This window comes from Arvicanthis niloticus, chromosome 13 (genome assembly GCF_011762505.2).
Source record: "Arvicanthis niloticus isolate mArvNil1 chromosome 13, mArvNil1.pat.X, whole genome shotgun sequence".
NCBI classification, from domain to species: domain Eukaryota; kingdom Metazoa; phylum Chordata; class Mammalia; order Rodentia; family Muridae; genus Arvicanthis; species Arvicanthis niloticus.
The window spans coordinates 77696569-77710907 of record NC_047670.1 but is presented as its reverse complement, the minus strand read 5'-3'; the positions used below and the strand labels follow the sequence as shown (position 1 = coordinate 77710907).

The following is a 14339-nucleotide window of genomic DNA, read 5'->3' as shown; positions in this document are numbered from 1 at the left end:
CCAAGGGCGAGCGCGCGCACAGGCGCCCGGCACGAGTGGCTGCTGCGTGTGCCCTTGTGCGGGGGGGGGGGGGGGGGGCGGGGAGAGGGGTAGTGCGTGTTGACAGCGCGCGCGGGCGGCCCGCAGGACTTTGTGTGGATGGTGGGGTGGTTCCCCCTGGGTGTGTTCAGAGTTTCTGTGAATGCGCGCATGTGGTCCCAAGATTCCACGCGTGGCTGGTTGCCCGCGTATCTTCGGTGGTCCTTCTTTCGCCATGGAGTACCAGACCGTGGGTGGAGTGAAGCCACAAACCTCAGAACCTAGCCAGGCCAACCCCCACACGCCACGCTCTTGTCTTTGAAAGGAAAAGTTCTGGTGGCTCTGAGCAAAGCTGGCATCCCACAGCTGGCCTCAGCTCCCACAACCGGGTCTTCCGGACCTGCCTCAGTCGCCTGCCCCACAGTGCCTCCTGCCACCCGCCTAGAGGGAATTTCTACGTATTTTAAAGCTCTGCAAACCAAGCAGCCCCCATGCCTTCCTTAACTACCCAGTAACTGCACACAGCCAGGAAAGCAAGCCTGATAGCTAGCCTGGCCTGCAGGCCTGCAGTCATTCCAGCTCACTTCATTTTATTCTGCCTTCAGAGAAAGAAATGAAAGGGCTAAAGGCCCAGTGTAGAACACCCTCTCTGCTGAATAAACATTTTGTGAAACAAGGAAGTAGAATTTGAACTCAAGACTGTGTAACAGGGCAAAACCTCTTCCATTCAACTGTGTCCTACCATGGGAACCAGTTCTGTTTCTCTGTTCTCTGAATGAACACCTACTTTGGCACTATAGAAACTCTCATGCAATCTGCAAATAGAAATGGATTCACTGACTGCTGGTTTTCTAACAAGCCACTAATCCAGGGTTCCAAAATGTAAATTTTCATTTAAGAACTCTGGGGTTTGGAAGGAGGGGTGATCAGGAGGAAACATATATTCTAAACTATGGAGTGGAGGCTCCTCTTTTCTCAGGCGAAGGAGGAGAAAGGATCACAGGAGAATTGCTAGACTCCCTTTGTGTAAAAACTGCAAGAGAAGCAGTCACCGGGAAACACAGAGGCAGGAGGCTACAGCAGAGTTGAAGATAGAGCCAAAAGTGACAAGTATCTTGGGACCTTGCATTCCATCAATCTAACTTCAACAAACATCACTGTTCCCTCCTCTCCAGAGGAGCAGTCACAGACCAGAGACCTCAGCATCTGAGACCCTATCACTTTTGCACAACATAGTTTACAAAATTTGTGAGCCAGTTCCCTTATCAACTGAAGAAGAGATTGGCTGCAAACTACACAAGAATTGTGAGTTAGGATTAGAGTTAAAATGCTCTAACTCAAAAATTTCATTAGAACTAAGGAGTTTCCCAACATAGGCTGTTCAACTAGAGTTGAAAGGGAAGAAGGGTTCCAGGGTATACTTTCAACATTTCAACACAACAATTTCAACATGTCAACACAATGGCATGCCCAGCTCTCCTAGGCTCCCAACTCCTCACCCTTTTAAGAAAGGGGTCATTTATAGAATCTCCCTTTCCATTTAACAAGAAAAGTGTGCCCAGAAGAAATAACACAGTCCCACAGAGATAGCCTGTAAGTCAAAGCCAAGACTATTGGGGCCTTTTCCACCCTTTGGCTTTCACTTTCTTTGGTCACTTGTTCTGGTATTCAGCTTCACCCTCTTCCCTCTGAAGTGCTGAAGTACAATCACATGTCAGTTTTATGAACTCCTAAAGAGATCAGAATATGAAGGTATTCTTGTCCCATTTGAGGAGTCAAAAAAAGCTATTCTCTCCCTGTCTTTTCCACCTCTCCTCTCCTACCATACCTTTCCTAGGCTTTCTCCCCAGCCTCATTTCCCTCTTTCCTGTTCAGGTTCTGCTGAAGTGCCCTGCCCATACCCCTTGGAAAGTCTGCCTCCTCACACACATTGCCCCACAATCCCTTCCAACAAGCTCAGAGTTTGATAAAGACCAAAAGTGATGCTTTGGCAGCAGGTGACGGATGGATGTGATCTGCCTCCTACAGAAATGCTATTTAAAGGGACAGCCCCACAATCCTCTCTCTCCAAAGTGACAAAGAAAAGCCTGCTCTTCAGTCTCTACCATGCTGCAAACTCAGCTCAAGTTAACTTCTGACTTCCCCAATCTGCAACCTGGCCTGCAGCTCCTGCTTCCTATTCAGGTGGGAGGGAGAACACTTGACAATTCACTGAGGTGTGGGGGCTGAGGGGGGACTCATCTTTACCTCCTCTGATGACAGGTACTTGGGAGAGGCAAGAGGCCTTGTGGGGAGGAGGGCTAGAAGAACATTCTTCCCCCAACAACGTGAGCACATTTCAGCCATGTGCCAGCCTCTTCACAAAGTCAAACTTTGTGAGGGAAGAATTAACTGGTAGCAGGGTCTTAAGATTAAGAAAGTTGGTCCTTAGCTGAGACTGCCCTTGCTTCAGGATCTAGTGTTCAGGCCACATTTGTTTCCTTCTTGTAAAATGTCAGAGGGAACCCCGACTTTCCTCTTCTGGATCTTAGGTTGCACCTCGAGGCTACCCTCTTTACCTGCTTCCTAGATAGAACATAGCAGAAGAAGCAGCATCCCTGCTGTCCAAACCAAGGACAGCCGCTCAGCAAGCATCTCCCTCCAGGCCTGGTAGAGGAATAATTCCATCTCACTACTGCAAGGAAGCTAATGGGGACTTAATGAAAACACTACATTAATGAAAATACTGAGGCTAGAACCAACTCTGTCTGCAAGTCAGAGCAATTAGGGTCAGCATCACTTCTCAGTTCTTTGGGGGTCTAAGTTAAATGAGGAATCTCAGAACAAAAACAGTCCATAGTTGACTGTGTCCTAGGCTGTAAGAAGTCAGAGATCCTCCTCATTAAGGAAGCAAGTACCGGAAATGCTGATGCATCCTGTTTTTTCCTGCATCCCTTCACTTCTGGTCATTCACCTTTCATTCCTGCTCATAAAGGTAGTGGCATCCTTACCTCTCCTGTTCGCTCTTTCTACAGTTTTCTGAATTCTATACAGAGGCACCCTGTCAGACAGAAAGTCCAGGACTAAGCATCAGACTTGGGTTCCAGTTCAGTATAACACATGGCCTGATTAAGTTATTTATTGTCATTAAGTCATTTATTGTCACTGGATATTTCCTGACCTGCAATATGGAAGCCTTCCCTGTCTAGTTTGCAAAATGACTGTAAGCATGGAAAAATGATATGAAAAAGTATAGGTGGTAGATAAATGTGTGGGCATAATTACACGTCTGTGAAAGGAGATTATGTCAAATTGCAAAATTTTAGCAGTGGAAAACAAATCTGTTGATGTGGGTGGGTTGCAAGGGAAATGGGGGTGATTATAAAATCTGTGTGGTAATAGAGTTAGTTACTCTGTGTCTTGACTGTCACAGATATACAAGCTTGCACATGGTAGTGCTGAATATACATACACAGAGAACCAGTGTAAGTAAAACTGCAATGCCTAAGTGAGACCAGTGAGTTATACTAATGCCCCATTATCCTGGTTGTATTATGAAATGTTACCATTGAGTGAAATTGTGTGAGGGTAGACAACAGGGTCTCCCTGTATTATTTCTTACAAGTACATGTAAATCTTGATTTTTTTTTAAATTAACAAAAGGACATTGTCCCTACCTTTGTCGCCTACCTCTCTAGCTATCCTCTGTGAAGTTTTTTTGTAAATGATTCTCCATGCACATGAAGCGTCTCTATGCCCCCTCAAGAAGAAGAGCCAAAAGAGATACAAGAGTGTAGAGTCAGCAGGGTGTAATGGTCTATGCCTAGAATCCCACCACTTGGGAGCCTGATGCAGGAGGATTATAAATTTGAGGTTAGCCTGAACTACATAACAAGACCTTGAATCAAGAGAAAAGAGAAGATATATCATTGACCAGATATCCCTGAGCCTTTCTCTCCTCATCAGCTGTGCTTGTGGTGTCAGCTGGTCTGACAATGAGCCACCCCTTTGTACACAACGTCCTCTTCATAGGAAGGAAGGAAGGAAGGAAGGAAGGAAGGAAGGAAGGGAGGAAGGAAGGAAGGGCAATTAACTGAGCATGAAGCTAGAATCTCTGTTGCATATATCCTAGAGAGCAGATAGTTGTTACTAACAAAAATGTTTGGTTGATTATGTGTATCAAGTGAAAGAAGTATTGACTAACCCCCAGGTCTGAAGAAATAAAAAGCAAACATCCATACACAATCCCAAAACAGCTATCAAATTGGTTTAATGAAAGCTGGATGGTTTTGCTAAAAGCCAACAATTGCTTCCTTTTCATAATGGAAGCATGGACATGACCCTAATTAATCAACTGGCTAATTATGTTTTCCCATTCCCACTATGCTGGGTCTGTGACACATATGATCTGTTACTCCAGCCCTCCCTGCAATGACTGTGTGAATGAAGGATGGGGTTAACTGCGTTCTGCCATGGAGTTACTAAACCCAGTTAGTGCTATCTTAAATGCCCCAGGCTCTGTGACACTTGAAATTCTAATTAGTGCAGAAAATGGCTAAGTTGAAACAGCTTGTACTCCCTCAAGGATCCTACTCTTGGGCCCTCTGACCTAATGAGGTATGTGAAATTTAAGATCTATAAGAGAAGTCCCTGCCTGGAGCAACAGCTGTACTCAGGCTGACAAGGGGATTAGAGGTTAAGTTAGTCCCACCCATTAGGAGGTAGAATACCCCCCTAATGGTATAGGAGGGAAAACCCACATGAGTCTGTTTCACTTGGCTGTCAGATGATCTGGATTGTCCCTCTCTGTTCTGGGCTGTGGAGACACACAAGGAAAAATAGGCAGGGTGAGAACAAGGGAGATACACTTTTTACCCACAGTAGGTAGGAGAGTAAGCTGGCCATGATACCTTTGGAGGACACTTTCCCCTTGCCCCAGTGGAGAACAGAGTGAAGGTGAGATGGACCAAGAGCCCTTAGAAGAGAAGTGGGTTCCTGTGTTGTCCTGCTGCAGAAGGAGCAGGCTGGATGTTTGCTGGACACATTTGGAAAAGGAAAAAAGGAGATAATCGTCCTAATGAATGTGCAGGAGACAATAGCAGCTCCAGCGGGAGGATTATAAGCTCATTATGGTTTAATATGATGATTGATCATCTCTGCCCACCAACATTATCCTAGAATAGTGATGAAGGTCGGATAGACCCATGCCTGTCAGAGCTCAAGCTGGAGTCACCAGAAGATACACAATATGCTTATAAGTCACTGTTTTTTTTTTTTTTTTCATGGTTAAAAATTCATACATGTGGTTCACACTCCTTTATCTATAAATTGTCCTCCATGGCCTCTGCCTGTCCCACTTATCCATGATTCCTCAGCCCTGGATATTCCTCCTTATCCCTTTCAGTTGTGGGGCCTGATCTGTCTCTCCCTGGTACCCTCTCATTCTTCTCCCCTTTTAAAGAAATGGCTGCAACTTTCACTGCAGTATGGCTCTTGGCATCTCCAAAGGGCCCTTCAGTGGGAACTGGCTGACAGACGGTTCAGGTAGAAGGCCCGGGAAACCTCCCGATAGGCGTTGCGTAGTAGAACGTAAGGGAAACAGGACTCCAGCATGTCCAGGGTCAAGAAGGGTGACTCCTCCACCACCTGAAACATAGAGCCAAAGGGTGAGGACTCCCAGAAGTTATCTGTGACAACAATTTTCATCATACAGGTCCTAGGCCCTTTGTAGCTCTGAGAGTTCAAAGTAAGCAGATCTGACTCACTCTTTCCCTACACTGGCTCTTGATCTGGCTCCCCAAGGCAGTGTCCTCCTGGGCTCCATTTCAATGGCCCATCCTCTCCATCAGGGATAATGTAAAGGGCACAGAAACAGAAGGCAAGGGAAAAGAAAAACAAACAAACCATTTTCCTAGAGTCTCTCCTGTTCTGGATACTAAATCACATGTGGGCAGCATAGGCTCAAGCAAAAACAGACAGTAGTGCTCACTCATCTCAAAGCTTTCTTTACAGCCAGAGAAACAGTTACCACAGCAGGCCGGGGTGGGGAAGGTGAGTGGGAGTGGAGGGGGTAAAACCACACGGGCCCTCTTACACTGGGCTTCGGGTTCCTCCCTCCCCCAGCAGAGCACCTGGGGAGCAGTAAGGATGCTACATAAAGGACCAGGCATGATTAATTAGTTTAATTAGAAGCTTTTATGCTATGGCAATCCCAGCAGTGCCCATAGCTAAACAGAAGATAGATCGGATGCCTAGATAAGACTAAGGGCAATAGTAAGGCTGTGAGAATGGGCAGAGATGCCATATGCTCAAAACAGCAGCACAGCCTAGGGTTGAGCTGGGTTTCCATCAGGGTGGAAGAAGCAGGGTGTATTTCTTTAGAATTGGTTCACTCAAGAAATCATGTTCCAGAGTGGAGTCCCACATCCTCTGGCAATTCACACAGTGGGCCCTCCCCAATATGTCTGGTACTTCGAATTCTACAGATCCACTAAGGAAAGAAAATCTACCATATCTGGTATCAACTGTTTCTACCTCTCTCCAAAGACGCTTCAAGTTTTACATCGGTAAGATTTTGCTGTTTGCAAACACATTCACACAGTCTGCACAAAATGGCCTCAAAAGAGCAGCAACATAGCCTGGAGGAAAGAAAATCCTCTGTCAAAACTACAGCCCCAGTCAGATGTTGTGACTCATGCCTACCATCCTGACTCAAGGCTGAGGCAGAAAAAGTATCATGAGATTGAGGCCAACCTGGGCCACATATTGAGTGTCAGGCTATCCAAGGCTGCATAGTAAACCTTGTCTAAAATAATAAATTGTTCAATTAATTTACTTAAAATAAAAATTAAGATTAAAAAAATAACTAACAAAAATAAACTCTGAAGTCCCAAGCCAAAGTCCAGTAATAGAGGGAGTTCCTTGCTTACTGAGATTTCCAACCCTCAGGTAGCAGATGCAGTCAGGTACAGAGAAACCGGTGACAGCTTCAGAAAAGAGCCACTAGTCCATGGTTTCCTATTCTCTGTGGCACTGAGAACAGCCCTATACTGGAGGCCCAGAGACCTCCAGTATAGGGCTGTTTGGGTTCTAGTCCCAAATCAGCCTATATATCCTGAATCTCATTCTGCTCTTCCACCATTTCTCTACTATCAACCTTTCAGTCTCAGGATATGGTGTGGCTATGACATCTAAGTTCTTGCTTCTGAGAGCCATCTCTTTCCCCAGGAACACATGCCAGGAACAGGCTGTCAACCCTGGGGTGGGCCATGCTCAGGTTGGACAGTGAAAACAAGAAGACCCCAGGGAGGAAAGTGCTGGCCAGATTGTGGGATTACACAAATAGCCTTTTAACTCAGAACACAGTGCCTTCCCTGCAATCATCTCCAATTTCTCTGTGGAAACATTTGCATTTAAATTGCTTTGCAGCAGCTAGTCCCTCAATCTTCACCTCAGCAAAAAGTGCCTGGTCCTGGCTCTGCTCCTACCAGGGCTACCAGGGACAGGAACCTACCTATCTTTTAGGGCAGGCTTGGAGGTGGAGATCATGGCACAGGAGGTGGGGCTAAAAGTCAATTCACAACACACTTTGTACTTTCCAGAGGAAATAGAGGCACACTTAAGCCGTCCTGAAACAAAAATGAGCAGCACGCAGACTGCTCCATTTATCGAGTGCTTGAAGTCTACAATGCACTTCTTCAAATGTCTCCTAACTCTAACCATGCCATTGTGGATAGAGTACCATGCTGTTGCTGGGCATGAAGACAAACATTCAGGCAGGGATATTCTGAGTGCAGGTCAGACTGAGCAACACTATAAAACTGTCTCAGAAAGAAAGAGAAAAAGACAGAAAGGAAGGAAGAAAGGACAGACAGAAGGAAAGGAGAAGGAGGAAGAGGGAGGGAGGGAGGGAGGGAGGGAGGGAGGGAGAGAGAGAGAGAGAGAGAGAGAGAGAGAGAGAGAGAGAGAGAGAACCAAATGCAGTGTTTGCCTAGCATCCTTCCTGGAGCCCTCACACACCATACACATATGTACACACTTCAAGTTCATTCTTCTCCCCCTCCCCCACCATAATATCCAGGCCAGGTGTAGGGGTCCAGGCCAAGGGGATAGAGTTCTAACAGGGAGGGCGAATTGCCTCTGCTGCTGCTGCCTCTGCCTGTGTCTCTGCTGTTGGTACCCAGTCACTCCCAGGTGCTGCACCTGTCCCTGTGCGCTGAGCCGAGCCGGTCTGGGCTGGGCCAGTGAGATAACAGCTAGCTAGCAAGCAGATCTCTTCCCAAGTGTTACAGCTCTTGCAACAGAAACTCCCAGACATCGGGATGATTCTCGAACCTTTTTACTTCTCCCAAATAGAGCTCTTACATACAGTTTTGGGGTGGGTCAGGGTCTGGCAATAGATAACCCCTATTGGCTTGGTCTGAGAGCTTAGACCTCATCTACATGTGGGAGAGCCTGGGGCACTATTCCTAAGTAACTGATGGCCATAGACCTCTATGTGGGAGGGGCTGTGGAGGGTTGAAACTAAGTGAAGGAACCAGGGGTTCAGGAGCAAAGCAGAACACCTTCCATCCCATTAGGGTCCGGGGTTCAAGGCCTGTGCCCGACCAGGAGCCCAGCTGCTTTTCACAGCCCACCACCCCACAAGTAGGCCTTTTTCTCACTGAGACATAGATATCACTCAAGGCCTCAGTCTTTAAAGAAGGGAGCCAGAAGGGTCAAGTCCCAGGAATGCCTGTGCCTCTATTTCTAAGACCACATACCACATTAAGTTAAATTTAAAAATAAACTGGGTATGGTGATATATACCTGTAATAATAACATTCTAGAGGTAGAAACAAGAGAACCAGAAAATCAAGATCATCCATGGTTATATATCAAGTTCAAGACCAGCATGGGACACATGAGAACGAATAAATAAATAAATAAATCTATTTTGTCATACTTTCAAAATATACCTTGTATATTCATTGAAGTCTAAGACTGAGCTAAGAATGCTTAGACTGGGGCTGGAAAAATGGCTCCACAGTTAGAAGCACTAAAGTTTCTTCCAGAGAACCTGGGTTCAATACTCAGCACCCACAAGGCAGTTCACAACTGTCTGTAACTCCAAGATCTGACATCCTCACACAGACATACAGGCAAAATGCCAATGCATGTAAAATAAAAATAAATAAATAGGGAAAAAGAATGAATGAATGAATGAATGAATGAATGAAAGAAAGAGAGAGAGGGGGAGGGAGAGAGAAAGAAAGAAAGAAAGAAAGAAAGAGAAAAGAAAAGAAAAGAAAAGAAAAGAAAGAAAGAGAAAAGAAAAGAAAAGAAAAGAAAAGAAAAGAAAAGAAAGAGAAAAAGAATGCTTAGGCTTGGGCCAGAGAGCTAGCTCAGCTGGTAAAGGCACTAAAGACCTGAGTTTGATCTCTAGGACCCACATGGTAGAAGGAGAGAATTAACTCCTGCAAGTTGCCCTCAGAGCACACATGCACCACAGCATGGACATATACACACACAAATGAGTGTAAATTTTTTTAACTCTTAGACTTATCAGAGTTCTATAGCCTAACAAAACAAAAGAATAACTCAGTTTTAGTCAAGTCCCTCTTCTCTTTTCACTCCATTTGAAGAGTTTTGTACACGCACAGACGTCTCTACCTGAACATCTCAGCTACAGCCATATATCTTTGGGTAGCACAGCTACATCCATTGTCTACCCCAGCAGGGTGGGCTGGAGAACTCTAATACCATACAAACCTTGAGTGGGTCCTCTGAGTTGGGGCACATCTTCTCCCACTAGGCCAGAGAAGAGTAAGGTGGGGATGAAAGGTGGTAAGAAAAGGGTAAGGGCAGGGCCTCTAGACAGACCCAGCAGACCTACCTGCCCAACCTGAAGGATTAGACTATCAGATAAAAACAGTGAGTAAATATGTTGAAGAGGAAAACAAAGCCATAAGGAAAGCACTTTAAAAAGTCAACTGAGTCAGAGCTCCAGGAACTTTCTGCCAAATTAAAGGTAAGCACACAGCTTGAAAAGCAAGGGAATGTGCGTGAACTGCCTGATTCATGGATTTACCAAGCTCCCTGCCTTATAACCAAAATTAATTTCTTCCTGTGATCCCCATACCTAAACCACTTTAAGTCCTCTCTGTATTGTTCTCTTCATAGTATCCTTGAAGACAAGAAATACACTGGTAGGAAGTTGTCAGAGAAAACCAAAAACATACTGAACAGCTATACAAAAAGGACATTGCTGCCCTCCTCCAGGTCAAACTCAGGAACACTGCAAGACAAGGGACCCATGAGTTAAGGGCAAGAGACATCTCATTGTGCCAGAAGTCCTTGAATGTTCTGCTCTGGGATCACAGGATAAGCCTAGAATGCTCACCAAAATATGAACACAGATCCAGAGGAACCAGGAGAACTTAAATTCTTAGTTAATGTTTTGATTGATAATATGGCAGGAACCCAAAGACCCTAAAAAGGAGTCTCTGCTGGCCCTTCCTCTCCATTCCCAGACCATCTTAAACAAGATACATACCAAGCGCATAAGCAGAGAAATGGATTCACGATTTCTGGTTTTGAGCTTGTCAGTCTCCTGGCCCAGCTGTAAGAGGCTGACAGAGGCCACCTGCAGAGGAAGCATTTATAAAGAAACAGATTTTTATGGAGGTCAGAATAGAACAGCCCCAGGCTACAGGAACTTAAGAAAAGATCAAGGAGGAGCCTTAAGAAGTGCTAGGCTGTTCTTGAAAGCTCATGGTGGGAAAGTATCAGGTCCCTAGGTTTGAGAGACACACATTGCCTGCATAGCAAAATAAATCCCAATGGCTTAGCCTGTCAGTGCAGACAAAAGGAAATCATCAAATGCCAGGAAAGAGGGCACAAGGGGCAGGGCAGAACCTAGAACAAAGGCTGGTAATACTGTGCACCAAGAGATTAACCTCCTCTCCTCAGCATCCTCTAGATGCCTCTGCCATCAGACTGTTTACAGCTGACTCTGTACCCCAACACCAAGGATGAACCTCTGATTCAAATAGTGGTCTTAGAATTCTCCTATCATCTCCCAAGAGGCTGTCACCTCCATTCACTGCCAGGCCTCAAACAGGTCAAGGAAATAGTTAGAAGCGTGAATCACGTAGACCAGACCCAGGTGACCTGAACTTAGCAACCAAACAAGGCACAAAGGAACAAAGAAATAGAGTTGGGGATCTCTTTTCTTGGAGATCTTGTGGAAGTCATTCTGCTTTACTTTTAAAATGGTTAGAGCTCATTCTGTCTAGTTGGTTGTCCCAGCTTAAACAGAGGCACTCTAACCAACTTAATGTACCTGGCATGTACTTTTCAGAATAAGGATATATAATTCCTGGAAAAAAAAGTCACCTGCTCTTTCCTTTTGAAAGGAAAAAGATAAGGCCATGCTTATTAACTCAAGACCATGCTTCACAAAGGAAGATGCTCCCCATTGCTGAGAACGCTCAGGCAGGGTGAGGGTAATGACCAGAATGTACAGACAGGAATCCAGAGTAGAAAACTCTAGGACCTCTTTCAACTATGGAAGGAAATTATTTATTCTATGTTTTTCCAGGGGCAAAACAAATATCAATGATAATACTTACATGGAGTCAAACTTTGACTTAAAATATTTTCTATGACTTTCAAACAAAATCTACACAAACAAAATCAAACAAAATCTACTCTGGCTGTAAACTCCAGGCCTTGGAAACCCAGTCTAGGTGTTCTCAAAGTAAGATCCTAAGATGAAGCCCACTCGCTGGGAATGCTAATATTTCATGATTTAAACCTAAGCTTGAAAACTGGTGAATGACAGTAGAGTAGGAAGGGCCCTTAGAGAGTATGAAACTCAGCATCACTATGACTTTAATGTATCTCTGATTTCCTGGAAACCAAATTAGAAACATGAGGCTGGGCCTCACTCTGTCTTCTAATTCAGGAGGTCTGGGGTAGCGATCAGGAGTCTATTTTAACAAACTCCTTAGGATATTCTGATGTGCACCAGCATGATGAATCACAGTTTAATCTCTTTAGTTTATAAATGAGAAAACTGAGCCCTCAAAAGTTTGTCTGTCTAGAGATCAGAGGACTTGACAATGGCAAAACTCAGATTTTCTCATTGTCCATATAATCTCCCCAAATATCTGGACAGACGCTGAAGTCCCAGTTGTCAGGAAAGGTAAAGTCCTCCATTCTTCCTGCAAGAATGACATGGGAGGTTAGACTCTACAGAAGATGAAGTCGAGCCACTTCTACTTACCACCAGAAATTCCTTGAGGTGTGTTTCAATGTTCTTGTTGTACAGAGTGAAGAGAGCAGCAGACACCTGGATGATGGCTTTGGTCAAACAATGAATGTTGTTGTTGTAGCCTAGGTTAGCATGGAGGGAGGAAGGACAAAGAGAATGACAAAATGAACAGCCCAGGCTGGCCCTAACTGAAAAATATCTCTCTCTCTTTTTCTGTGTCTCTTTGTCTCTGTCTCTGTTTCTGTCTGTGTCTCTGCCTCTTTCTCTCCTTCTCTCCTTCTCTCCTTCCCCTCCCCCCACAGGCTAGACTCCCCTAATTGACACCAAAATAACTAGTTGTCATTTGAGGACTAGAAGAAGTATACTCCTATGGCATTTTATTGGAGTAAATTTTATGCACACATTCTCAAGTGCTTTATGAAACAGAAATTTACACCTTTAAAGAAGTCTGTATGTTCCACGTAACTTATCTTTATTCTACCTCCCTCTCCAGCAGAAATCTGAATAGCACTGATCCTTCAAATCTGCATCTTACTTACCATCTTTCTCAATGCTGAAGAAGGAAGAAGGGTCAGTGGCAAGGAGTGGGAGGGAAACAGCAAGAAAGATCAAGAGTAGGCATGCTACCTTATACTCTTCTTCAGGGGATGAGTTATCTGAGAAAAAAGAAAAGTAAGTTCAGCAAACTAGAATTATCTCCTACAGGGTCCTACTTCACAGAAGCATACTCACATGAAAAAGTACCTCTAATATGATTTAGTATCTGTTGTAGACAAGTTAGAAGTGACTAAAGGAGACAGAAGGAATACCCAATTACAGTGAGGCTCAAATCCTAGAGCCCTACCCATGCCTATGGCAGAGCAAAACTCCCATCAAGAGCTCTGCTGACAGGCATCCTAGGATACCTGTCAGCTTCTTCAAAAGCTAGAGAGGCACAGAAGAGATAAATTCTCACTGATCAAGAGAGAAGAAAATGGATGAATCTGGCAAATTTGAAGAGTTTAATGCCAATCCTTAGATTCAGGTCTCTTTGAGTTATATATAACAATAAATGGGCCAATCAAGGAAGCATGTAATGGAATATGTAAGAGTGGGCCTGGGAAACGACTGGAAGGTGCACAGGATCACTGTGAAGAACTTGGATGTCATTCCACACAACTTAGTGTGAGATCATCTGCTATCTAGAGTTGTTCTCTCATTGATTTATTTGCATGAATCTTATTTCCCCAACCACAACATAAGTTCCCTGAGCAGTTGCTGAACAAGAGATTTTCGCTTAGAACTGTCTTCTTCAGCTTGATCAAAAGAACCTAAGTCACCTCTGTGAGCATCTTCTGAAGGTTAGGGACTACACTCTGTCTTACATCCCATCTTATATCATCTAAATTCACATCCCAAAACAAAGCCTTTAATTTGACATTTCACCTGCCCAAAGTGGGGCACAAGCCCTTCCTTGCCCATTTCCATCTTACCAGCTTTCAGATTGGCAATGGCAGCTACCAAGGCTGGGTCAATGTCACAGCTCACCCCTGCAGCACACGCCAGCTCAAAGACACTCAGGGTGACCTGATAGAGAACAAAATCCTGATAGAGAACAAAAATCCTGGGGAGAAATTCTAGCATTGGAGAGGTAGTTGGCCAAAGCTACCAGCAGCCAGGTCATGGTGTTTTAACTTATGATTTACTATTATTTTTCTAGTCTTCTCATAGTTTTCTATAGCCTGCAAAGGGCAAAAATGCTTTTTGGAGCTATGGAAATGGCTGTCAATAAAATGTTTATTGCACAAGCATGAGGATCTGAGTCTGAATCCCAGCACCCACATAAAAAAAGTTGTGCATGTTAGTGTACATTTATAACCCTAGTTCTGGGTCCAGAGTGGAGAGACAGACTGATCCTGGAGTTCACTAGCCAGTTGGCCTAACCTAACCATATCAATGAGGTACCAGTTCAATGAAAGATCCTATCTCACAAGATAAGGTGGAAAAAAATCAAGGACACACATGTACATGCATCCATACACTCAAATGCACAAACACACATGAATACACACACGCACTGCTTAGCATTCAAGGAAAACCTTATTTT

At 44.5% G+C, this 14339-nt stretch overlaps 1 protein-coding gene across 1 annotated transcript in view; it reads right to left on the bottom strand.

The window, feature by feature from the left end:
- Window positions 1-5278: 5278 nt before the first annotated feature.
- The window catches only part of Nckap1l (NCK associated protein 1 like), a 44664-nt gene continuing 35603 nt past the window's right edge, over window positions 5279-14339 (bottom strand). Inside the window, exons 27-31 of the mRNA XM_034516514.3 lie at window positions 13726-13819; window positions 12793-12909; window positions 12266-12375; window positions 10532-10621; window positions 5279-5643 (exon numbers count right to left, since the gene is read on the bottom strand). Coding sequence (XP_034372405.1) covers window positions 5512-5643; window positions 10532-10621; window positions 12266-12375; window positions 12793-12909; window positions 13726-13819 — 543 coding nt within the window. The 3' untranslated portion in view covers window positions 5279-5511. The remainder of the gene's footprint in view (window positions 5644-10531; window positions 10622-12265; window positions 12376-12792; window positions 12910-13725; window positions 13820-14339) is intronic.